General features: G+C 35.3%; 1 protein-coding gene across 6 annotated transcripts in view; it reads left to right on the forward strand.

The window, feature by feature from the left end:
- Positions 1 to 27653, forward strand: part of Arhgef12 (Rho guanine nucleotide exchange factor 12) — a 151153-nt gene that overhangs the window by 94216 nt on the left and 29284 nt on the right. For 4 of the 6 annotated variants that reach the window (XM_077796958.1, XM_077796963.1, XM_077796961.1 and 1 more), the window contains 12 exons: positions 5773 to 5847; positions 10513 to 10608; positions 12645 to 12755; positions 13057 to 13155; positions 15931 to 15973; positions 16287 to 16392; positions 18060 to 18197; positions 18913 to 18945; positions 19266 to 19380; positions 20237 to 20342; positions 21673 to 21885; positions 26425 to 26557. In XM_077796958.1, coding sequence (XP_077653084.1) covers positions 5773 to 5847; positions 10513 to 10608; positions 12645 to 12755; positions 13057 to 13155; positions 15931 to 15973; positions 16287 to 16392; positions 18060 to 18197; positions 18913 to 18945; positions 19266 to 19380; positions 20237 to 20342; positions 21673 to 21885; positions 26425 to 26557 — 1268 coding nt within the window. The remainder of the gene's footprint in view (positions 1 to 5772; positions 5848 to 10512; positions 10609 to 12644; positions 12756 to 13056; positions 13156 to 15930; positions 15974 to 16286; positions 16393 to 18059; positions 18198 to 18912; positions 18946 to 19265; positions 19381 to 20236; positions 20343 to 21672; positions 21886 to 26424; positions 26558 to 27653) is intronic. The other 2 variants (XM_077796959.1, XM_077796962.1) reach the window with 1 other exon arrangement.

The following is a 27653-nucleotide window of genomic DNA, read 5'->3' on the forward strand; positions in this document are numbered from 1 at the left end:
AGCACCACATACCAACAAAGATGTTGTGTCTGCCGAGAACTAAAAAATAAATATTAAAAAAAATTCTCTCTCTGTATCTCTCTCTCCTCTCTCTCTCTCTCTCTCTCTCTTAAAAAAAAAAAATTGAGAGTCACTGTATAAACCATTATTCAGGTTACCTTTTTTTGGTACTAGGGATTGAACCCGGGGTGTTTAACTGACCACATCTACAGTTCTTTTTGTATTTTTTATTTTGAGACAGGGTTTCACTAAGTGGTGAGGCAGGCCTGGAACTTATAATCCTCCTTCCTCAGGGATATCAGGGTCAAACAATTCCTCTTGAGTCTCTCTGGAATTGCGGACAGACATGGTGGGCTCAGGTTGCCTTTTGAAAGTTAGACCCAATGACTCAGTTCCTCATTCAAGGTAAATTTGAAAACTTTTTGTTTTGTGATAGGAGTCTAATGATTGGGTAAAAGGTTTTAATAGAAACTTTCAATTTGCCAGGGGGAGGGTGTGGGGGATTGAACTCAGGGTCACTTGACCACTGAGCCACATCCCCAGCCCTATTTTGTATTTTATTTGGAGACAGGGTCTGAGTTGCTTAGCATCTCGCTTTTGCTGAGGCTGGCTTTGAACTCAGAATCTTTGTGCCTTAGCCTCCTGAGCTGCTGGGATTATAGGCATGCGCCCCCACTCATGGTGGCGGAAACTTTCAATTTTGACTCAAGAAAAAAATTATAATAGCTAACATTTATTGGTCGTACATACCATACATTAGTGTTTTATATTCCTTATCTTAGTTAAACTAATTCTCAAAACAGCCTTATGAAGTAGTATGATTGTTACTATAACTTTGTGAAAGAAAAACTGAGACCAAAGGGAATTAATTGCTTTGCCAAACTTATCCAGTTAATAAATGATCTACCTCTGTCTAGTTCCAAAGTACCAGCACTCTCAATATAAACAACATTATTAAAGTATGAAAACACATATCATTTGGGGAGAGCAGTGAAAATTTTAGAGCAACCTAGTGTGTTAGGGTTATGGATGAAGTGGCTTGAGATTATCTTGAGTAGAGGCTATAAAGGCTTCAGCTTAGATAGCAGTGCTACTTGGGAATATTTCTTATATTCGTTTTTTTATTATTTATTTATTGCTCTCTGTTTTTATGGTTTGTCTACTATTAAGAAGTTCCTTGAGAGCATAGACACTCTTATGTGACTTCATGTTTCCAAAGAATAGGTATTCAGAGCAAGTGATACCTATGAGAAATTTGCATTTTATCTTTTATTTAGAGAAATGTTACAATAAAATCTGTGGCTTAGAAGTATAACTTTATGAAACAGTGAGTTAATTGGTAAGTATAGGTAACAGGCATTCCAATGAATTAAGACTGGCATGTAATTGATATTTTGTAGTATTCAATGAACAACAAAATGAATGAGTCAAGTGTTTAGGTTTTATCTTGCATGCAGATGAAGGGCACCATCAGAAACATGTCAGTGTAAAAAATAAATTGCAGTATAGAAACAGGGAGATCTGTAAGAAATGAAAATTGCTTGACTGAATTAGAACATAACAAATGTATGTAGAATAGCTGACAGTTAACATTTATTGAATACCTACTTTCTGCCAGAAGTTGTACCTAATGGTATACATATATTTTTAATTCTCACTAAAGATGAGGTATTAGGGCAAAACAAATACATGAATATTGTGGAAAATTATGAGAATTCTTACAAGTGTTAGTTTGAGGCTAAAGATGTTCTGCTTTTAGCTTATGGATTTCCATGTTTGTTTCCATTGTACTGTAATAAGTTTGGAGGAACCGGTTTGTTTTCTTAACTTTTGAATCACTGATTTTTTTTTTTTGAGGTTTCTTTTCCTTCCTTTAAAATAGTATACTCTGGTATTTGTGATACTATCATTATTAAAAATTTCTGATTTTGCTCACTTTACTGGAGGTTTTAAAGAATGCTCACATAACACCGCTCTCAAGATAAGGAACTGGGTCCTACATCATTATCCAAAATTCAGAGCATCTGCTTCTGGGTTTCAATTTCTGAATTTTTTTTTTTAAATTACCATACACATTCAAAAATATTCCTGTCATGTCACTGATAATTCAGTCTCAGCAGTCATCAACATGTTCCCAAACTTGCTTTGTATGTAACTTCTATTCTCCATACCCTTCAAACACTGAGTTATTTTAAAGTAAAGACTATTTCATTAATGTGTCTTCGAAAGACTTGATGTTTAAAAAATATAACTATGATATCATTATCAAACCGTAAGAATTAATATTTTCTTAATATATGCTTTGATACTCGTCTTTAAAAAATCTTTTTATAGTTTATTTGAATTTGGATTCAGTCAAGGATTTCATGTTGTCTTTGGTTGATGAGTCATTGTAGTAGGACTCTGTTGGTAAAAGAAATTGGGTCATATACTAGTAAAACAACTCACTTTTCAATTGTATTCACAGTGTTATGTAACCTGTTCCTCTATCTTTATTTCCTGAAAACTGATAGTTTGATCTAGAGTCTTGATCAGATTCAGGTGTGATTTTTGGCAGGAACATTTTGTTGGTGGTTCTGTGTACATCTCTTTATGTCACATTAGGAAGTGAATGTCTGGTTGTCTTACTGTGGTTCTAAATTTGTTTAAGGTGTTCATTCAGAGGAGGAACTTCATTACAGAGTTCCCTATCAAACTTTTACATAATGTTTTTATGTGCCATTGGTGACCTAAATGTCCAGATTCATGATGTAATTAGGGGTTTCAGAAGAATGATTTTGTAATTTTATCATTATTTTTTAAATTTGGTACTAGGAATTAAACTCAAAGGCACTTAACCACTGAGCCACATCCCTAGCCCTTTGTAATATTTTTATAGAGACAGGATCTCACTGAGTTGCTTTTGGTCCTGATAAGTTGCTGAGGTTTGATCCTCCTGCCTTAGCCTGCCGAGCTGCTGGGATTACAGGCATGTGCCACCACCCCTGGCTCTTTCTATAGTATTTATTATATGGAATTATTTTATAGGGAACGATTTTCCCTTACAGGTGTTTAGGTTACCCTAAAATATAGCTTATACAGAAAATGCAGGATAAATATTTTTTCCCTGATTGTTTTCAGAACAGTTGATTTCCTAACATGTTCCAAGGGTGACCGTGAGAGAGAGAGAGTATTGAGAGAGAGAGAGAGAGAGACACACACACAGACACAGAGAGAATATGAATGAATTAATGTAATATTTTGAACTAAGAGATTCTAACTAGAGTTACCCTGTTTTTGGAATGTGAGAGTGCCTTCAGGTTGTTTCTTTTGTTACTTTGACTTGATTCTTCAGTATCTTTGATAGTTTTTTTTTGCTTTTTATGTTGGAATTATTCTAATCTTATCTTTATTATCTTAAGCTCCAGAGTTATCTGTTTCTTTAAAGTGGGCCATACATTTGAAGCTACTGTGATATATTGATATCTCTATATCTGTATCTATATATTCATACACATACACACACACACACACATATATTCATACGTACACATGATGATAGATAATGTCTGTCTTCCCAGTGGCTTTCACACACAAGTTCTTGTTCCTCCTTTTCAGTTTCTCTGAGGAATGGCTGTATTGCTTTGGAGTTCCACATTTTCCCAGAATTGAATTTTCTGCATGTCATAATATAGTTTGTATTTTATATTGTCTTCCCTATATAAATAGGGCAAAAGAGTTTTTTATTTGTTGGTTGGTTTGTTTTTTGAGCTAGTGGAGAGTAAACCTAAGCTCATACTAGGCAAGTACTCCACCACTAAGTTGTAGCCCCAGCCCTAGGCAAAATGCTTTTAATTTGAAAAGAAAGGATAAATCCACAAAACTACAACTATCTTATTTTTGATAAAGGGGCTAAAAGCATGCAATGGAGGAAGGATAGCATCTTCAACAAATGGTGCTGGGAAAACTGGAAATCCATTTGCACCAAAATGAATCTGAATCCATATCTCTCGCCGTGCACAAAAGTTAACTCAAAATGGATCAAGGAGCTTGATATTAAATCAGAGACACAGCATCTGATAGAAGAAAAAGTTGGTTATGATCTACACGCTGTGGGATCGGGCTCCAAATTCCTCAATAGGACACCCATAGCGCTAGAATTAACAAATAGAATCAACAAATGGGACTTACTCAAACAAAAAAGTTTTTTCTCAGCAAAAGAAACAATAAGAGAGGTAAACAGGGAGCCTACATCCTGGGAACAAATCTTTACTCCACACACTTCAGATAGAGCCCTAATAACCAGAATATACAAAGAACTCAAAAAATTAGACAATAAGATAACAAATAACCCAATCAATAAATGGGCCAAGGACCTGAACAGACACTTCTCAGAGGAGGACATACAATCAATCAACAAGTACATGAAAAAATGCTCACCATCGCTAGCAGTCAGAGAAATGCAAATCAAAACTACCCTAAGATACCATCTCACTCCAGTAAGACTGGCAGCCATTAGGAAGTCAAACAACAATAAGTGCTGGAGAGGATGCGGGGAAAAGGGCACTCTTGTTCATTGCTGGTGGGACTGCAAATTGGTGCAGCCAATCTGGAAAGCAGTATGGAGATTTCTCGGAAAGCTGGGAATGGAACCACCATTTGACCCAGCTATTCCCCTTCTCGGTCTATTCCCTAAAGCCCTAACAAGAGCATGCTACAGGGACACTGCTACATCGATGTTCATAGCAGCTCAATTCACGATAGCAAGACTGTGGAACCAGCCTAGATGCCCTTCAATAGATGAATGGATAAAAAAAATGTGGCATTTATATACTATGGAGTATTATTCTGCATTAAAAAATGACAAAATCATAGAATTTGGAGGGAAATGGATGGCATTAGAGCAGATTATGCTAAGTGAAGCTAGTCAATATTTAAAAAACAAATACCAAATGACTCCTTTGATATAAGGGGAGTAAACAAGGACAGGGTAGGGACGAAGAGCTTGAGAAGAAGATTTACATTAAACAGGGATGAGAGGTGGGAGGGAAAGGGAGTGAGAAGGGAAATTGCATGGAAATGGAAGGCGATCCTCAGGGTTATACAAAATGTCATATAAGAGGAAAGGAGGGGTAAGACAAGTTAATACAAATGGAAGAAATGATTTACAGTAGAAGGGGTAGAGAGAGAAAAGGGGAGGGGAGGGGAGGGGGGATAGTAGAGAATAGGACAGACAGCAGAATACATCAGAATCTAGAAAGGCAATATGTCAATCAATGGAAGGGAAACTGATGTGATACAGCAATCTGTATACGGGGTAAAAGCGGGAGTTCATAATCCACTTGAATCAAACCGTGTAATATGATGTATTAAGAACTATGTAATGTTATGAACGACCAATAAAAAAAAAAAAAGAAAAGAAAGGATAGTTGGAAAAGGCAGAGGTTAGAGAAGATGAATAGAATTTGATTTTGACATAATGCATTTGAAGTATGTAATGTATCTAGTTAGAGTTATTTGGTAGAAGTTAGGTAAAACTGTTTTATTGGTTCTGTATTTTTTATCAACATAAAACTGAAAAGCTGAGGGATTAAGTGACTTTCTAAAGTCAGGAAAAACATAGTAGAGTCAAGTATTGTATGAAAGTTATTTAATAGTTATAAATATAAACATGAAATTCAGAATGCTATTTTTTTGTAAAAAAAAAAAAAAAAAACATACTGTTTTTCCTTATTGTCTTTTGGTGAGCCTGTTGAAATGAACTGAGTAGGTTTTTTTTTTCCCTCCCATTAGAGTCCCAAGAGTGGCATGAAAGAGAGGATTTATCTAGAGGAAAGCCCAGAGAAAAGTGAAGCAATTCAGGACACTGTGAGTATGAAATCCATAAAGTGAATTTTTTTTTTTTTTACCTTTTCTTCTTGTTTTTTTCCTTCTTCTCTTCCCTACTCTTTTTCTCTCCTTTTCCTTCCCCCTCCCCCTGTCCACCTTCTGTGGTGCTGGACAATCACAGGGCCTTGTGCATGATAGGCACGCCCTCTATCACTGAACCACATCCCCAGCCTCTTAACTTTTCTTTAGCTATTCATATACATAGAATTTACAATATTTTTTGTCTATGACTGGCTTGCTTCAGTTAGCATAATATCTTCATATTGTAGCATGTGACAAAATTTCCTTCCTTTTTAAGAATGAACAATATTCCCCAATTATGTGCTACTTTTTGTTTATTCATTCACCCAGCACAATGAATACTTGGGTTTCTTCTACCTTTGGCTGTTGTAAATAAGGGTGCTCTGCTTTCAGTTCTTTTGGGTATATACCTAGAAGTGTGATTATTGGATCTTACATATTTTAATTGAATGCTTTTAGTATTCTGATTTTACTTTTATTTTTTATTTTTTATTTTTTTTTTAAGAGAGAGTGAGAGAGAAGAGAGAGAGAGAGAGAGAGAGAGAGAGAGAGAGAGAGAGAATTTTTTTTTTTAATATTTATTTTTTAGTTCTCGGCGGACACAACATCTTTGTTGGTATGTGGTGCTGAGGATCGAACCTGGGTCGCACGCATGCCAGGCGAGCGCGCTACCGCTGAGCCACATCTCCAGCCCTGATTTTACTTTTAAATTAGATTTGCTTGAAGTTTTTTGTTTGCTTGATTTTGGTACTAGAGATAGAACCCAGAAAGGCTTAACCACTGAGTCACATTCTTAGCCTTTTTTATTTTTTATTTTGAGACAGGAACACACTAAGTTGCTGAGTCTGGCTTTGAACTTGCAATCCTCCTGCCTCAGTCTCCTGAGTCTCTGGGATTACAGGCGTGTGCCATCATGGTCAGCTTGTTTCAAGTTTTATAGTAAAATATTTAATGAATTTTGTGACACATTGATTTTTAGCAACATAAGAATTATTGAAAAGCAGACATCAAATCACTTATAAAATTAAAATTTGACTACTGTTCTAAACAAATTTCTCTTCTTTTACCTGAATTTTTAAAAATAAAAATCTTGAAGTCATAGAAATAAAAAAGTAATTAAAAAAAAAGGCAGAGTAAGAGCATTTAGGAGATGCAGTATCATAACATACTTAAGGAAGGAAAAACTACAGATACATACTATCCACTCAGTTTATAATTTGTGGATTAATTTACATATAGACAACTTTAATTTCTTATGCAGACAATTCCTAAACCAATATGGCTCCACCCTTCTTTGCCAAGGTCCAGATCTTGCATGTTCAAGTGCTGTCAGTTTTCCAATATTTACTTATCTTGATCTTATATGGTCTTTTATTTTACTCTTTATGGTCTTCAAACATCACATTGTGTTAATGCCTCTGTACTGCCTTTTTAATGCTAAATCCTATTTTGTGAGAAGACAAACAGATGAATTATTGCATGGCATGATATCTGCCAGCCTACTTTTATAATTTGGTTATTTTTGTTTCTGTAGCAATGTTTGTGATATTACTTTTAAATGTTATTGTAATATACCAGTGATTTTTAACTAGGAGTGATTTTTGCCCTGTAGGGGACATTTGACAGTCAGTGCCTGGAAGTACTTTTGATTATCACACCTGGAAAGTTGCACCTGTCATCTAGTGCTGGGTAGAAGTTAGGGATGCTGCTAAAAACCTTCATACAATGCACAGGACAACCCCATAGCAAAGAATTATTTGGACCAAAATGTCAATAATGACAGAGTTGAGAAACCCTGCATTATACACTTATAAAAATGAATTCAAAATGAAAAACTAGGGCTCAGTGAGAGATTTTAATTATGTTTTCAATGAAAATTTTTGATTTGTACTTCTCAGGTCTATGCTAAATTTGTCTTTCTGCTCTCCTTTTTTCTTTGTCCTGTTATCTTTATCTTCATTTTTTTTTTTTAATTAAGAATGGAACCTAGGGCTCTGTACCACTGAGCCATACCCCTAGCCTCCCCACCACCATTTTTTTGAGAGAAGTTCTAAATTGCTAAGGCTGGCTTCAAACTTGTGATCTTCCTGCCTCAATCTCCTGAGTTTCTGGGATTACAGGTGTGCACCACCATGGTGGGCTGTCCTCATTCACTTTTGTTTTTAAGTTTTTTGTAACCTTATAAGCCAATTTTATGTCTTTATGTAAAAGGTATAATTTAATATGTATAATTTAATACCTGAGGTATATAGCAATTAATTAGAACCAGATAACCAAAAGTACATGAACAAAAAGTATTTATTATTTTAAGGGTCAATAACAGTTTCCCCTCTTTCCCCAAGAAATTATCAATACTACTGTAGTCATTTTTTTTTAAATGGAGTGGTATTTTTTTTTATCCATTCATCTATTGAAGGGCATCTAGGCTGGTTCCACAATCTTGCTATCGTGAATTGTGCTGCTATGAACATCGATGTAGCAGTGTCCCTGTAACATGCTCTTATTAGGTCTTTAGGGAATAGACCGAGAAGGGGAATAGCTGGGTCAAATGGTGATTCCATTCCCAACTTGCCAAGAAATCTCCATACTGCTTTCCAGATTGGCTGCACCAATTTGCAGTCCCACCAACAATGAACAAGTGTACCCTTTTCCCCACATCCTCTCCAGCACTTGTTGTTGTTTGACTTCATAATGGCTGCCAATCTTACTGGAGTGAGATGGTATCTTAGGGTGGTTTTGATTTGCATTTCTCTGACTGCTAGCGATGGTGAGCATTTTTTCATGTACTTATTGATTGATTGTATGTCCTCCTCTGAGAAGTGTCTGTCCAGGTCCTTGGCCCATTTGTTGATTGGATTATTTGTTATCTTATTGTCTAATTTTTTGAGTTCTTTGTATACCCTGGATATTAGGACTCTGTCTGAAGTGTGAGGAGTAAAGATTTGTTCCCAGGATGTAGGCTCCCTGTTTACCTCTCTTATTGTTTCTTTTGTTGAGAAAAAACTTTTTAGTTTGAGTAAGTCCCATTTGTTGATTCTAGTTGTTAACTCTTGCGCTATGGGTGTCCTATTGAGGAATTTGGAGCCCAACCCCACAGTTTGTAGATCATAGCCAACTTTTTCTTCTATCAGATGCCGCGTCTCTGATTTAATATCAAGCTCCTTGATCCATTTTGAGTTAACTTTTGTGCATGGTGAGAGAAAGGGATTCAATTTCATTTTGTTGCATATGGATTTCCAGTTTTCCCAGCACCATTTGTTGAAGTTGCTTCCTCCATTGCATGCTTTTAGCCCCTTTATCAAATATAAGATAGTTGTAATTTTGTGGATTGGTTTCTGTGTCCTCTATTCTGTACCATTGGTCCACCCGCCTGTTTTGGTACCAGTACCATGCTGTTTTTGTTACTATTGCTCTATAGTATAGTTTGAAGTCTGGTTTCGCTATCCCGCCTGATTCACACTTCCTGCTTAGCATTGTTTTTGCTATTCTGGGTCTTTTATTTTTCCATATGAATTTCATGATTGTTTTATCTATTTCTACAAAAAATGCTGTTGGGATTTTGATTGGCATTGCATTGAACTTATAGAGAACTTTTGGTAATATCGCCATTTTGATGATGTTAGTTCTGCCTATCCATGAACAGGGTATATTTTTCCATCTTCTAAGGTCTTCTTCTGTATCTCTCTTTAGGGTTCTGTAGTTTTCATTGAATAAGTCTTTCACCTCTTTTGTTAGGTTGATTCCCAAGTATTTTATTTTTTTTGAGGATATTGTGAATGGAGTGGTTGTCCTCATTTCCATTTCAGAGGATTTGTTGCTATTGTGGCATTTATACATAATGGAGTATTACTCTGCATTAAGAAACGACAAAATCATAGAATTTGGAGGGAAATGGATGGCATTGGAGCAGATTATGCTAAGTGAAGCTAGCCAATCCTTAAAAAACAAATGCCAAATGACTTCATTGACATAAGGGGAATAACTAAGGACAGGGTAGGGACGAAGAGCTAGAGAAGAAGATTAACATTAAACAGGGATGAGAGGTGGGAGGGAAAGGGAGAGAGAAGGGAAATTGCATGAAAATGGAAGTTGATCCTCAGGGTTATACAAAATTACATATAAGAGGAAAGGAGGGGTAAGAGAAGAATAATACAAGTGGAAGAAATGATTTACAGTAGAGGGGGTAGAGAGAGAAGAGGGGAGGGGAGGGGAGGGGAGGGGAAGGGAGGGGGGATAGTAGAGAATAGGATAGACAGCTGAATACATCAGACACTAGAATGGCAATATGTAAATCAATGGAAGGGTAACTGATGTGATACAGCAATCTGTATATGGGGTAAAAATGGGAGTTCATAACCCACTTGAATCAAACTGTGAAATATGATATATTAAGAACTGTGTAATGTTTTGAACTACCAACAATAAAAAAAAAAGAAAGGGAAAAAAAATAAATAAATGGAGTGGTATTATGGCCTTAAAAATTTGAGAAGCACTGGTTTGAAAATAAAGTACCTTAAAGAAAATAAACAAAAAGAACTCCTATTCATAAGTGAACCATTATCTTTTTGATGATTTGGCTTTGTTCTTTTTCTGAATTTGACCACCTGATAATTTTTCTGTTAGCAGGACACTCAGTCACTTGTTGGGAGTCCCTCAACCCGGGTTGCACCTCATATAATTGGAGCAGAGGATGATGATTTTGGTACTGAGCATGAACAGGTAATGACTTTTTTCCTAAAAATCAATTTTTGACATTCTGAGATGTCTCATTTGTTGCAAAAATTAACATTTTCTGGAGATTAAAATAACATTTGTAAGGATTTGAAATTAATCTTAGAACTAACTTTGCTTATTTTACCTTTGGCCAGTGGAAACAATGGAAGTTTTTTTTTTTTTTCATTTTCTCCAAGGCCGTAAGAGTTAGGTCATTGATTTATACCTAAATTTTTCATTTTGTTTTGGAGGTGAGATGTTATTGAATATTTAATATTTTAAAAACTTTAAAAATTCCAGTTATTCATTGATGGTATATAGAAATATCTGGCTTAATTCTTGTCCTTTTATTCTAGGAGCTTCTTAATAGTTTGGGGGATTTTTCTACATAAAAAACTACACTATCTTTTTCTAGTTTCCAGTCTTTGCATTTAAAAATAATTTTTTTTTTTTTTTTTTTTTATTGGTACCGGTAACTGAACTCCAGGGCACTTTACTACTGAGCTGCATCCCCAGTCCTTTGTAAATTTTTTATTTTGAGACAGGGCCTTGCTAAATTGCTTAGGGCCTTGTTAAGTTACTAAGACTGGCCTTGAACTTTCAGTCTTCCTGCCGTGGCCTCTGGGATTACAAGTATATGCCACCATGCCCAGCTGTATTGTTTCACTTCTTTTTTTATCGTGGTAGTAGAAATTGAACCCAGGGTTTTGTGCGTACTACTCAGGTGTTGTACCACTGAGCTACATCTCCAACCCTTTTTATTTTTATTTTGAGACAGAGTCTCACCAGGTTGCCCAGGCTGGCTCCAGTCTTGCAATCCTCTTGCCTCAGCCTCCTGAGTAGCTGGGTTTACAGGTGTGCAACACCATGCTGGTCAATCTGTGTATCTTCCCCCCTTCCCCTTGTTCTTGCTTTTATTGTGCTGGTGAGGACTTATAGTATGAGGTTGAATTGAAATGGTGAGAAATCCTTGCCTTATTCCTGTTCTTAGGAAGAAGCATTCAGTCCTTCATCATTGAGTGTGTTAGCTATAGGTATTTTTGTAGCTGCTCTTTGTTAGGTTAAGGATTATTAAATAAAAGACTATTCCAGGTTTGCTATGAGTTTTAATCATGACTAGATGTTGAATTTTGTTGAAAACCTGAGATGATCATATGGTTTTTAAACATTTAGTCTCTTAGTGTAGCAGATTACATTGATTAATATTAGAATGTTGAACCAGCCTTGTATTTCTAGAAAGAACTCCAGTCAAATCATGTGCTATCCCTTTTTTATATTGTATGTAATTCGCTTTTATTTTTGCCAAAATTTTTTGCCTCTGTATGTATGAGGGATAATGGTCTGGAATATCACTTTTTGTAATATCTTGTCTGGTTTTGATAGTCAGATAGTGTTGGCCTTGTGAATGATTTGGGAAGCGATCTCCTATTTTGGGGCAGATACTATGTAGAATTGGTATTTTTTTTACACTGTATTTTTTATTTGTTATTATTTGTTTATATTAACTTTCTTCTCTATATAAGTGTGAAAAGTCGTGGAAATTGTAATGCTAGTTTGTCTTTAAGTTTAATTGTTACCTATTTTCTATGTTCAGAGTACTTAGGGATTATACAAATGACAATATGTTAACTTAAAATCATACAGCTCCATTTTACACTCTCTTTCTGTGATTAGCCCGAAAGCAAAGGAAAATCATCTCTCCATTGTTGAGCAAAAAACTTTTCTACATTTTCAGGAATTTTATTTGTTTTCACATACTGATTTGAAGACAGTATGTGCTCCTACATGATCATTTCCTGAACTTCCATTCTCCTAAAATGGTCTGTTTTCTGATCCCAGGAAATGATTAATTTTCAGAGGAAGAAATTCAGATTCCATGGCCTATCTTGCTAATATCCTTTAGTGGAATTTTTAAAATATTGAGTTTTTTTTTAAAATAGGGAGATCAAAGTGAAATTTGGATAGTTGTGATTAGTTGAACTTATATTGCATTTCATATTTGTATGTCAGAGTTATTGATGTATGATTTTTTCTTCCTCTAGATCAATGGGCAGTGCAGCTGTTTCCAGAGCATTGAGTTGCTAAAATCTCGCCCTGCTCACTTGGCTGTTTTCTTACACCATGTAGTTTCCCAGTTTGACCCTGCAACATTGGTAACTTATTTTGCAATTTAACTGATTCAGTCTTTTATTGAACCTTTTTTTTAAATAGAACTTTTCATATTTATAAGATTTCACATATATACTTCTTTTAGTTTTCCAAACACATAAAGGCAGATATGAAAGATACTTAAAATGTTATTAATTCACTTTTTAAAGACTTGATTACATGGTAAAAACTATATTGTTGATGGTGACATGCCTGTTCCAAACATTCCAGTTCAGTAAGGATCTAGCAAGTTACCTTTTTTGGTGATTTTTCACTTTGTCTTTTCCTTTTCTTTCTCTACGACAGCTCTGTTATCTCTATTCAGACCTGTACAAACAGACCAATTCCAAAGAAACTCGTCGTATCTTTCTTGAGTTTCATCAGTTCTTCCTGGATCGATCTGCAGTAAGTTTAAATGTTAATATTATCTTTGCTTTAGTACATTGATTTATTATCCTGCTGTTTCCAGTAGTCCTTCCCATTTTTTGGACTTTTTTGTGCTTTTAAATATCTGTATTATATCTCAACTATTGATTACTTTTTACAGTAATTTCTAAAATAATTTTGGGCATATGAATTCTCACAGTAGATTTTAGGGGATTATATATGTATACTTACACTTTTATAAGTGCATAATTAGAATAAGGGAATGAAAAAACATATAAAATAAGTATAAAATAAGCTAGTCCTAATATATATTTATATTCTAGTGTGATGTATATACATATATATATATATATATATATATATATATATATATATATATATAATACACACACACACATTTATTTGTTAGTATTCCAAGGGATAATAATTGTATAATTGAAATCTGTATGGCCTCTTTGAAGCTTAGAGGCACAAATTTAACTAAAAAGTGGTAGGCAAAAATCTCACATACTGAGATTAATGATAATAGGGCTTTATTTTTACTAATAGAAATGTCAGTAGGGGTTTTAAACTAGTAAGTTTTATCGTTAGCCTTGCTAGAAGCAAAAAGCACTTAGCCCTTAATGCTTCAATGGGTGATCATGCTGCCTGGATTGCACCCTTTCATGTTTCAGTTTTCTTAGACAAGTACTTCATACCTTTTCTCTCCTAACACGTGTATCACTTCCTGTTCTAGCTTTTTCTCAGCTGATGACCTTTTTGTTTCTCTGCAGAAGTTAAAGTATAGAAAAAAGAACTTCTACAAGTTACGTCACATACTTCCATCATATCATGTACTCAGCCCTTTGTCCGGATACTGTTGAGGAATTGTCCAAACTCTATCCATGGCCAGCTCTCCCTTTTTTACCCAGTGTATTTCCTTATAACTTCTCAGAGACCTTGCTCTAGCTATTATTTCCCTGCTCTCTTGCATTGTTGATTTTTTTCCCTATTGAATCATTACATTAACATGTAAAACATTGTTTTTTCTTTTATTTTAGAATAAACATACACATTTTGATCGTACTTCTCCCTCCAGCTCCTACCTCATTTTCTCTGTATTCCTTTACAAAGTTGTCTACATACTTTTGTATTGCTAAATATACTTTCCTTTTCCACAAGGCCTTTCCTGACTAGCTTTCTAAATCTCACTCCCTTTACTGTAACTTCTTCTGTGTTGTTTTTGTCTCTAGGACTTATAGTTTATTTATTAATTTTATTTGTGTGTATACTTGCTCTCCTGACCTGAATATAAGCTTCAATAAGACTATTTGTATGATGCAGTATCTCTAACACTGAAATTTCTGATACATATCTATTCAGTGAATTATACTGCCATTGTTTTCATATATCACTTTTGTTAAAATAGCTTATTGTCATGAAGAAATGACAGAATATTTAAGTATGTTTAAATTTTTTATTTTATAAGAGAGCTCCAGGCTAAGTCAAAACTATACTTTGCTGCTCATGATTTAGAGTATATCAACATTAAAGAATAAGAAGGATTGGTTAATTTACTAATTATTTTTTTAATGCTACAGGTCATATTTATTTCAGATTTATATCCACATACACAAATTAAATTTTATTTTTTTGTACTTGTACTAGAAAGACTTTTAAGAAAAATGATTTGAGCTACTGCTTGGCAACATAAAGAGAAAGTTTTGCAGTCCATTTCATTATTCTTAAAGTGAATATGAGAGATCATAATTTTTTAGCAGTGACTTATTTTCAAAACTTAAAACTTGATAACTTTATGGGAATCATTTAATTTCTGGAAGTATATCACTGAAATAGGTATTCGATACTTTATGAGAATGAAGAGCCTAAGCTATTTCTTCTAAATACAGAGTAATAAAGTTTTCTCTCAAACTGTTGGAGGGGAAACACAACAATCTGTTTGCTTGTGAGACCAACAACTGTAGTTATCATGGGGAAAATCCTAGCTATAAGAAGTAAATTCTAAGACCTTCAATTTAGTTAGTTCAATAGCAAACACTATAGATGATTACTGATTAAAAACTCAACATTGACATCCAATACTTGCTCACTGGAAGTGTGACTAAATAAAAACCCTACAGATTTTTAACTTTACATTGAAAATAATTGGAAGTCTGTAGGGTGAGCATCTCAAATCCAGGAAATAAACCTCACAGTTAGATGAGTCACTTTTTCCTATGACAACATACACATAGTTTAGGTTTTACCTATTTTAATTCAAGTGCTATGTAACTTGTTGTATTAACTAATGATTTTAGGAAACCAAAGCCAAGCCTGGTATAGTGGTGGTTGCCTGTAATTCCAGAGATTGGGAGGCCGAGGCAGGATTGAAAATTCAAGTCCAACCCCTGTGATTTAGCAAGACCCTATCTTGAAATAAAAAATAGAGTGTGCTGGGGATATCACAATGGTAGAGCACCCCTGGGTTAAATCGCCAGTACCAGAAAGAAAGAAAAAAAGGAAATCAGAATCGGTCTATTCATTAGGAACAAGTATGACACTGACACATTCAGTCTTGTAAGTGAAAGAACTGTAGATATTTCCTTCATACCACAAAACTGGGAAAAGGGCTTGTTTTTAAGTTTAAACAATAGAACACTCTGGGGCTATGAGATCTGAATGAGTAAATGAGCTCATTTGTGAATATGCCTATCAGAGTAGGTATTCTTGTTTTATCCATTTTTACAAATATTTACAAGCATTGTGAAAAGAAAGTCTTTAGTGCTGTTTCACCTTTGTTTGATTTTGTTTTAGCATCTGAAGGTTTCTGTTCCTGAAGAAATATCTGTAGATCTAGGTAAGTTCGGAGCACCGACATCCTGCAGAATTTTACTATGCCTCTTTGTATGTAGCTCAGCTCAGTTCTAAAGGTTTTATCTAATGCTTAGTAACTGGTTAAATCCCTGAATTACAATAGAAGGAGAGTGTATAATAAATTTTAGGGGAAATGAAATCTGAATTCTGAGATCAAATGCAGGAATTGCACTAAGAATTTCTCTTTGGGGTTCTCCATGATAAATTGATACAAAGTAACATTGCTATGTTGCCAGTGAACTTATGTTGTAGAGGACATACCTTTAGATCAAATAATTCCTTTCTTCTTTATGCAGAAAAGAGGAGACCTGAACTTATTCCTGAGGATCTACATCGTCACTATATCCAAACTATGCAAGAAAGAGTCCACCCAGAAGTTCAGAGGCATTTAGAAGATTTTCGGTAAGCTTAGTGTACATAAAACCTTATGTGGTCGTTCTGAATTAATTTTTCTTAAATAGGAAAAGTTGCACATTAAAAACTTCACTTATCAATTAAGTAAACTAGGTGGTCTTATCCCTGTTATTGAATAGGAAAAAAGTATGGAGATGTCTCAAAAGATTAGGAATGGAACTACCATATGACCAGTCATCCCACTCCTTGGTATTTATCCAGAAGATCTAAGATCAGTATATATAGTGATACATGCATATCAGTATTTATAGCAGCACATCCTACAACACTCAAGTTATAGAACAATCCTAGCTGCCCATCACTAGATGAATGGATAAAGAAAACGTGTGGTGTGTGTATATACACACACATATACATACACACATACACATACACACACACACACACACACACACACAGTGGAGTTCTCAGACACAAAGAAGAATGAAATTATGTCATTTGCTGGTAAATGGATGAAACTGGAGAACATCATGCGAAATGAAATAATACAGAATCAAAAAGTTGAAGGTTGAATGTTTTCTGTCATATGGAAGCTAGAGAGATATAAGAAATAAAAAAGGGGAAATCTCATGAAAATAAAAGGGAGAACAATAGAGTTAGAAGCAGAGGACCAAGGATGAGGGAGAAGGGGAGGCAAAGGAGAAAAACTGGGGAGTAACATTGACCAAATTATGCCATGTGCTTGTATGAATATATCACAGTGCATTCCAATTTTAATTTTTAATTAATTTTTAAAATTCATATATGACGGCGGAGTGCATTACAATTCTTATTACACATATAGAGCACAACTTTTTATATCTCTGGTTGTAAACAAAGTATATTCACACCAATTCGTGTTTTCACACATGTACTTTGGATAATGACATCCATCTCATTCCACTATCATTTCTAACCCCATGCCCCCTACCTTCCCCTCCCATCCTTCTGTCCTATCTAGAGTTCCTCTATTCCTCTCAAGCTCCCTCTCTATACCCAACTATGAATTAGCCTCCTTATATCAGAGAAAACATTCAGCATTTGGTTTTTTGGGATTGGCTAACTTCACTTAGCATTACCTTCTCTAACTCCATCCATTTACCTGCAAACAATTTTTATATATAACTATAACACACAAATTAGAAGGAAGATCAATAAAGTAGAGGAATGGGATCAGGGTAAGGGAGGAAGGTACAGAAGAATATAATACTAGGGATTGAAATGGAGAAAACATTGTCAATATGCCAATCCCACTATTATATGTGACTACAATGTATTTATTTATTTATTTATTTGAGGTAGAGGCAATATCTTTATTTTGTTTTTTTAATGTGGTGCTGAAGATCGAACCCAGTGCCTCATGCATGTAGGCGAAGCGCTCTACCTCTGAGCCACAACCTCAGACATCTGGAGTCAAAGGGTTAGAGTGGAACTGAGAGTCTACGGTCTACCTTCTGTGTCCTTTCAAGATTTAAGCTCAGTATTGTGTCTATGCTAGGTATATTCTTTCAGGATATGTATCTTTGAGTGATTGCCTCTAAAATTTTGGCATTCTAGGTGATGTGACATTTTGCCTGTTCCTAGAAATTTATAGCTATGGAGACTTTGAGAAACATCTGCAGAGGGAGATGGTTTTCCCCTAGGCTACCTCAGGAGATTTCTCCTATTCCCTTTAGGCAGAAACGTAGTATGGGACTGACCTTGGCTGAAAGTGAGCTGACTAAACTTGATGCAGAGCGAGACAAGGACCGGGTAATTTTGGAGAAGGAGCGGGCATGTGCAGAACAGATCGTTGCCAAAATTGAAGAAGTGTTGTAAGTAATAGAAGTATATGTGGAAAAGTTAATATTGCTTGAAGTACTCCAGACAGATTTAAAAGGGCAGTCAGTGTATAAGAGGAAGTGTTTATTTTGTTATAAAACTTCAAAAACTATTATTTTTTCCCCCCTGACATTTCATTTTAGAAAAAGTTCTTAGATTGTGAATGTAGCTCATTGGTAGAGGATTTGCCTGGGATGTGCAGGATCTTGATTTGATCCCCAACTCTCCCCAACACCCTCCCCCCACACACACACACCACACACACAGTTCTTGCATTTCTTTTTCTGGATGTTGGTAAATGAATAACACTGGAATTTCTAATCAGTGATCCAAAACAGGTGAATAGTTTCACTGATTTTTAACTCATAGACTTTGGAAATATTTCTTATGGTAAAACATGTACAATTGATAAGTGCAAAAATGGTAGAATTCCTTTGGGGATTAGGGTTCTCTTAATATTTTACTCTAGATTATTCTGTTAGATATCCATGATATGGTTTATTTATCTCTTCTGATTTATATGTGCATGGGTCTCTCTGCCATACTTTGTTTAATCTCATTTACTATTCTCTCCATAGTTCTGTTCTTTTTCTTTACTGGTGGGGTACAAAGCATTTGGTTTTGTTCTGTTGTTTCAGGTGTCTTAAGTTCAATAGCAAAATTTTAATTAAACTTATATGTTTTATTTTTAAACATTTGTACTTTTAGGTTGACTGCTCAGGCTGTAGAAGAAGAAAAGAGGTAACATAATTGTTCTGACCCCCCACCCCGAGAATTTTAAGAAAAAAGGAAACTTTCTTTTCTCCTATGAGCCTTAAATTACAATTGATTTCTTTTAACTTAAAAATGTACTGTGGTTTCCCCCTGGTGGCCTTGTGTTATATTTGATTAATATTCTAGTGATATATGAGGAGAATCTCTGTGTGCAGTGAATAAATCCTAAGTTTTTTTTTCCTTTTTGCTTAATTAATTTTAATAATTCCATTGTTGGGTTGGGGTTTTGGTCTTTATTCATACTGACCCTCCGTTCTCAGAAGTCTTATTTTTATTTAATTCTCCAGTTCCACAATGCAGTATGTTATTCTCATGTATATGAAGCATTTGGGAGTAAAAGTGAAAGAACCTCGAAATCTGGAGCACAAGCGGGGTCGGATTGGATTCCTTCCAAAAATCAAGGTGAGACTTGGGAGGCTGAGGCAGGAGGAACACAGGTTTACCGTCAGCTTCAGCAACATAGCAAGGACCTAACTAAGTAACTTAGTGGGACCTTGTCTCAAAATAAAAAATAAAAAGGGCTCAGTGGTTAAGCACCCCTGGGTTTAATCCCTAACACACACACACACAAAGATGAAAACTGGAATGATAAAAAAGTGATCAGGGCTCAGTACTCTTTACATTTGTTGCACTGTTTTCCTGCCTTTTAATATTTGCTAAATCAGCACATTAGCACTAGGCATAACAATAGGTAGATATGGTCCCTATTGTCAAGAAATTAGTGATAAAGATATGTAAGCTTATTATTAATTAGTGTGAAACATGAAAATAGCAGTTTATACAGAGCGCCTTCCCCAAATGTTATTGCCTTATACTTTTAGGGTACCTGTAATAGTTTGTAATCACTTGTGTTTCATGTTGCCAGATTTTAAAACTCTATGAGGTCAAAGACTTTTCTTATTATATCCCCAGCTTTTATCATAGTGCTTTCACATTATAAAATTGTTGGATGGATGAATGCATTGTTTAGAACAAACTCCTGGTAAATGTGTAAATTCACCCAGTTAATAATAAGCTCCTGGTAAAACTACCCTTTTATTTCCTAAAATTATTATCTCTAAAGGGCTTGAAAAGACATCTTGAAGTTGAGGTATCCATAATACTATGTACCAGCCTCTGAGAAGTATTGTGTGTGTGTGTGTGTGTGTGTGTGTGTGTGTTTGTAGTAGCCATTAGAATTACATTTATGTGTTCGAAAGCAGCAAAATAAATCTTCTATAAGGTTTCTCTTATCTCTTTGATTATATCTCAACTCTAGCAAAGTATGAAGAAAGATAGAGAAGGCGAAGAAAAAGGGAAGCGAAGAGGATTCCCTAGCATTCTAGGACCCCCAAGGAGACCAAGTCGTCATGACAATAGTGCAAGTACGTTGAAGTTTGGTTGAAGTTTGAAATGCTGCGTTCCCTCCATTCCATGCAGTGTTTACATCAGAGACTCATTGGCTAGAATGGGTGGCTGGAGGAAGGTGTTCTTGAGATGATGTCACTGAACTTCCAACATAGTTCATTTCCTTTCAGTGCTATTTCTAATCTTAGTACCCCTATGTTGCTGGGTAATTGTCATAAGCATCTTTAATGGCAGTATTCTATTAGATGTCCATGATATGATTTTACTTATCTCTTCTGATTTTGTTTGCATTCAAGTTTTGTTTGTTAAATTTAAAAAACAATATGTGCATGGATCTCTCTACCATACTTTGTTTAGTCTCATTTACTACTCTCTTTGTAGTTCTGTTTCTTTATGTTTTCATTGTGCTTTATTTTCTGATCTCCTTCTACCTCAGTCCCTGGCCTAGTAGAGAGAGATCAGACCACTAAAGAGGGTTGCAGGAGAATTAGGGATAGTGGTACTCTGGGAAGAGCAACTGGATCATGTAGTGCTTCCTGTCTTGGACAGTACCACATTTGAAATTACTGGCATGCTGGAGGTAGAAGTGGAGTTGTGGAACAGTGATACCGAGTATCCTCCATGATGTGGAATTCTCACTGAAATGCCAGTAGTGCCCTGATTGAGAAATACTGAGAGGAGGTTGAGGACCTAGAGGTTTCCACAGATGTTGTCATGATTTCCAAGGGATACAGAGGAAGTTATCGGAATTTGGAAAGATGTTAGGATGTACAATGCTGTGGATGATAACCTGAGTGCCTGCAACTCATATAATGATGCATGTGAATAAGGATAATGAACAGAATAGGGATAATTTTGTATGGTCTGAGGCATATTATGATAATGAAGTTGTGAGTGTTAGGAAAAAAGTGGAATGGGGCTTGCTAAGCATCACAGAGATTAAGGGCTTCTTTTTCATTCTTAACAAATGAAACAGCTACATGTCTACCTATCTCTGTCTCTCAGCATCTCCACCCCACATCGCTCTTTCATCTCCTTTACTCATGATCCTTCTTCTGCCACATCCTCTTACCTTCAGATTTTACCTTCTCATTCCCTTTTCTGTTCATCCTCCATCTCCTTATTTCCCTCCTCCATCTTCCTCTCCCTTTCTCTTGTTGCCCACCTCTCTTTCTTTCCCTTCCACTCCGTTCTTTATTTTTCTCTGTGCTTTGCTCTGTATAATAATTTATTTTATATTTTTCTAGGGCCCATATTCCAGGCATTTTTTTTCCTGGATATTTTTATTTCCTCTTTTTTTTAAAGTTATTTAGCAACACAGATTATTAACTATCATTTTCTGTTCAGTTGGCAGGGCCATGGAACTACAGAAGCCACGCCATCCTAAGCATTTATCCACACCTTCATCTGTGAGTCCGGAACCCCAGGACTTTGCTAAGGTGCGGCCATGTGGCTTAGCAAATGAAGGAACAGACACTGGATACCTTCCTGCCAATTCCATGTCCTCTGTGGCTTCAGGGTCCACTCTTTCCCAAGAAGGAGGGAAAGAGAATGATATAGGTGAGCCAGTGCTATAGTTCAGCTTAACTTGGTGTCAAGATTTTTAAACAAATATACTAATTGTACAGTGGAGAGGCGGATTCTTTTAATCAGGACTGAATCCCCATTTAATTTGATTTTAACATTTTAATATTCTCTAACCCATGACAAACTTATGCTGAATGATAATTTGTAGTTCCCATTCATCCAAAAAAACCCCAAAAAACAAAAAACTGAGCTCTCTGTCAGACATTAGCTTTGTACCAGAAGTCAGCATATAATAATTATAGGCAGATGCTTGCCCAATGCAGCTAGTTATATGGGGGAAATAGTCAAGGAAGTGAAAAATTCAGATTGTGCCAAGTCTAAGAAAGAATTACCTAAGAGAGGAATAGAGGGAACTGGGCAGTAGTTAGAGGCAGATATGGGGATGGGATATTCTAAAGAAGACTTTAAAAATCTGAGACCTTCTCCAGATGGTCAGAATCATGTATATAGATTATTAGAACTCTAAACAGAGATGACTGAATCATCCGCACCTGAGGTGCCTTAGGTACTCTATTGACCTTGATGGGGTTGGAGTTTCCCATTGCTTATTAAGAGCTTTTTAATTGTTTTGGTTATTTCATATTTCTTTTTCAAAGCCCTTCCTGTCACTTTAACTAAAAACCAAAGATTTGTTTTCTATTCATAAGCAGATTGTAGAAAAATTGCCTTATTTTCAGAAGCATGTCTTCATTAAAGTGTAGGTTTTCAATAGAAATTGAGACAAATCTCTGGAGTGACTATTCAAACTAGTGATCTGGGAAATAATTCAAAAATATTTTCTTGACATGAATTTTGCAAATGCATTGCTTCAAATAAGGTCATATATGAAAGAACTTCAAAGAAATTTGTAGTTAATAAGTTTTTGCATATAGAGAACTAGTTTTAAGGTTCTTAAAGATAATTTTAGAGGCTCCCTGAAAACTTATTTAATACTTTGCTAACATATGCCCTTATTCTATCTCTACTGGTACATTTAAGTTACCCATGTCGAATTATCATATTTCCAATAATTAGAGCTTGAATTAATGGTGTTTGTCATGAATTATCTTAGTTACTTTAAGCACTGCTCCATTTGATTTTTAATTATTAATTTTAAATACCAAATTAAATGCTGGTTTGTTGACTGTCGCTTTCTAATTGATTGTTACTTTACAGTGTCCCTTCTTAACACATGGGGTTACAAATAAAATGATCTGTATAGTTTACTCTCTTAAAAAAAAAAATCTGAGACCCTGGAGATTTTTTAAAATGTTTAATGAGAAGCCTGCAGAGAAAAGAGATTGACTATGTGGCAGAGAGTATAAGCAAGAGAACAAAGTTTCAAGATGGCAAGAAGAGATGAGGTATTGAGTGTATATAAAGGGCAAGGTTACTAGCTGAAGGCGAGGTTTTAGTTAGATGGGCAAGGGGATTTGTAAAGAAGGAAAAGAAGTAATTGCAGGAGAAAATTAGGAAAGCAACTTATTACCATATTTCTTTATACTTGTTATAATGAAGGATTTCTTAAGCAAGTGAGCTGGGAGACCAGCTGGTTTTATTTGGAGAAGGGAATGCCCGTCTATACTAGTGTTTCTTAAGGCTGTTCCATTTCTGATGATGACATGATCAAGGATGAGACTGTAGGAGTGGTCAGTAAGATATCATAGAGGAGGTTACTAAGGATGAAGAAGGCAAAGAACCAAGGAGCCAGAAGTTTGAATAGCTTAATATACATATATTTGGAGGTCACCTAGTATGATTTGAGTATGGAAAAGAGAAGTATGAGCCAGCAGCCAAATGTTTAGGGCTGCTAGATGATTGTTTTGAGGAGGGAGAACATCTGATAATATTCAGAGAGTGAGTACTTCAGTGGTGCAAAGAATTTTACAAGAAGGCAGCAAGATAATAATCTAAAAGTCATGTAGGGAAAAGGAAGGCTATTCATCATATCTCCACCTTGAAGTACACAGTGTAAGACAGAAACATTAGTTTTTGAAAGGATTGGGGCAGTAAACAGTTTTCTATTTAAGGCAAGGAAGTGTGAGGGTAACATTTGGAGAACTGTTGGGATTTTGTCAGGTATGGATATCTGAAGGTGTTAGATTGAATGTATTCATATTTCATGGCTTCCATGACTCATTGAAATAAAAAAGTAGTAAGAAAGATATTAAAAATCATAAAGAGAGGATAGTAGAGGAAGGGATTATGTTTTTAACAAATATTTGAGAGATTGAAAGTGGACAAGACTGTTCTAAGGGATAAAACAACATAAAGGAAGTCAGAACCTATAATTTGTTTAAGGAATCCAATGTAGAAGCCATTCTATCCATTGAAACTCTGGGGAGACTTTGGGCTCAGAGTTAGTGTGTGTAATGGAGTACGTAAGTAAGAAATAGAGCTGCAGTGATGAATACATTGAACAATAATAATAATAATGTAATCAAAACAACTATGTCAGCACCTTCTGACCCCTTTTAGTAGTCTGTTATTTATGGACAAGAAGAGACTCAGTGAGCTCTTTTTCAAAGAAATTGGGTGAATTGTGTAGGGAGAGTTACATTTTTCATGGAGTTGATGCCCTGGAATTCCAACATTTGGGCACCTGTAAAGCCAGATAATAGGCTTGCCAGTGACACACCCTGCTTTGGGCCTTCAACAGAACAGAGCTGTTTCCATACAGCAGCAAAAGAAAGCCAGATAAGCTGCCTGGTCTTTCATTCTTAAATATGAATATCACTATTCACTCTTGGAAAAATCTGCATATGATTTTTTTTTTTTAGAGAGAGAGAGAGAGAGAGAGAGAGAGAATTTTTTTTTTAATATTTATTTTTTAGTTTTCGGCGGACACAACATCTTTGTTGGTATGTGGTGCTGAGGATCGAACCCAGGCCGCACGCATGCCAGGCGAGCGCGCTACCGCTTGAGCCACATCCCCAGCCCTGCATATGAGAGTCAAGACCTCTTATAATATATAATACCAGATACATTAAACAATGGCACGAAGAAAGAATACAAACCAAATAGGAAAACTGCCCCTAGAAAGAAAATATACTTTTTGGTAATAGACAAGAACTTTTAAAAATACTTCTAAATTAAGTAGTATATTTCGAGACATTAAAGAAGTTATCAAATCTATAATGCAAGAAATGGATTCTATGAAAAAAGGAGAGACAAGCTGAACCTGGGCCCATAATCTCAGTGATTCAAGAGACTCAGGAAAGAGGATCACAGTTCATGGCCTGCTTTAACAATTTAGTGAGACTTTGTCTCAGAATAAAAAGTTAAAAGGGTTGGGGATGTAGCTCAGTGGTAAAGTACCCCTGGGTTCAATCCCCAGTACTCCCCATCCAAAAAATATTAATATAACTGTTAAATACAGTACAATGACTATTGCATAGTCATGAATCACTGTGTGATAAATTACTCCAAACCTTAATGGCTTACACAAAATTCTTTATTATCTCACCTTTTTGGTGAGTGAAAAATGTGACAGCAGCTTAGCTGGGTGGTTTTGGCATCTGGTCTCTTTAAAGGATGAGACCCCCTTCTTAATGTCTCAGTTCCTCACCACATGGATTTCTCCAAAGAGCTGCTTTAGTGTTCCATAACGTAGTAGCTGATTTTCCCCAGAATGATCTGATAGAGAAGACAAGAAGAAGCCGATAATCTTAACAACTTAGTCTATTGGTACACACTGCTACTTCTGCAAGTTAGACCCAAGTCCTTGAATCTGGCCCATACTTTAGGACAGAGGAAGCAAGATCTACTCCTGAAGGGAGGATTATCAAATCGTTTGTGGATGTATTTTCAAACCACCACAGCTTCCAATATTTAAGGTAGAAAACAAGTTATAGAAAATAACTATAACAGTCTTATACATAAGCAAGTTAAGATGGCTATGCTATCACTAGACAGTGTTATCTTTTGGGACCATTGTATTTATGGTCCATTGTTGGTTGAAATGTTATGTGGCACATGATTGTATGTAATGAGTGATTTAAAAAAAATCTATACCTAAAATGTCCTCAGAAACATCAGTGCACCAAGAATGAATGCTAAAAGCTTTTAAGACAAAGGAAATGGTGATTATGCTGCTTCACATTTCTTATAACACTGCTAGGACACAAAAGAGAAATTCCTTCAACTTACTGAAAGAAAACAGTTTAGACTTTTAATTTTGCCCCCACCTAAACTTTCCATCAAATATGAGGAAAGGATAAAGACATTTCCAGATGTGTAAGGATCCAAAGTTTAAGCAAAATGCATCTTTATCATTATTTGAGACTACATAACTCTACAAATCCCCTTGTCCATCTAACTAAAACCTTGCCTTCAGCTAGTAACCTTGCCCTTTATATACATTCAATACCTCATCTCTTTTTGCCATCTTGAAACTTTGTTCTATTGCTTATACTCTCTGCCACATTGTCAATCTCTTTTCTCTGCTGGCTTCTCATTAAACATTTTTAAAAATCTCCAGGGTCTCAGATTTTTAAAGTCTTCCTTTCAATGTCTGACTTCTGTTTTTTTCAGGATCAAAACAAGTTGGAGAAACACCAGCATCTGGAGACTCATTGGATGGCACACCTCGTACTCCCAATACCGTCTTTGATTTCCCACCTCCTGCATTAGACCAAGTGCAGGAGGAGGAGTTTGAAGTAGAAAGGTAATTTGAAAGAAGATCTGAAAAAGTTTAGGGCATTGCTTAAAGTTTTTTGAAATATATTCTACTTGTGTACTATCTAGCATTTTTCCTTATATAGAACTAGCACTTGTTGGTAGTAAATATTAGATAGGTACTGAAATTTTTGTTCTGTTCATTTTACATTAAATACATCCTATTTCTGAGAGTATTGTTTATCTAGCCATTGGAGTTTGACCCAGTTTTCAGTATCTTTGATATGAACTCCTTGATATCCGTTATTTTTTTTTTAGGTTGACTCTTTTTTTTTTATAGCAGTACTATTTATTCAGAAAACTAGAAATTACTCAAATGTTCATCAACATAGAATGAATAAAAAAGACATTCTCTTTCTGATATGTGGTCACAAAATAGAATGACATAGAACAAGGAAAATGAAAGATTGACAGCTATGAGCAACCATGTGAATGAGTCTCACACACCGTATTGAATAAAAGAAACTTAGACATGAAAAAATTATACTGTATCATTATAATATGTAGAGCTCAAAAATAGGTAAAATGAATCTGTGGTGTTAAAATACTTTACTTTTGGGGCACAGGGAGTTCCAACAAGTGGAAGGAGGTGAAAAGGGAACTTCTATTTGCTGGTAGTATTTAGTTTGTTGACTAGCTGCTGTTTATACAAAAAAGTAGTCCAATTTGTGAAAATTCATTGTTCTGTATATTTATAATTTATGCATTTTTTTTTATAAAAAGTTGGAAAAAGATTAGAAGGATCTATTCCAAAATGCTAACAGTAAATATATCTGGATGGTAGGAACATGGATTTTTCTAAAAAGTTTTTTGACATATTCATATATATCCCAACTTATAATAATCAGATCTTGTTATTTCAGTCTGAATAAAGTATTATTAAAATGCTTAAAAATGAATTAAGTCTAATCAACTATTATAATTTTGGATGAAAGGAAATAAATATTAAAATTGGAACTGTAACTACCACAAGAATTTTCTATATAATTATAGTATTCCTTTGAGTACCAATCCCTTGTAAAAATGTTATGTATTTTCTGGATTCAAAATTGTATGTCATGTTGACTCTATTCTCCACTGTTTTA

Source organism: Urocitellus parryii, chromosome 4, assembly GCF_045843805.1.
Source record: "Urocitellus parryii isolate mUroPar1 chromosome 4, mUroPar1.hap1, whole genome shotgun sequence".
Lineage (NCBI taxonomy): Eukaryota > Metazoa > Chordata > Mammalia > Rodentia > Sciuridae > Urocitellus > Urocitellus parryii.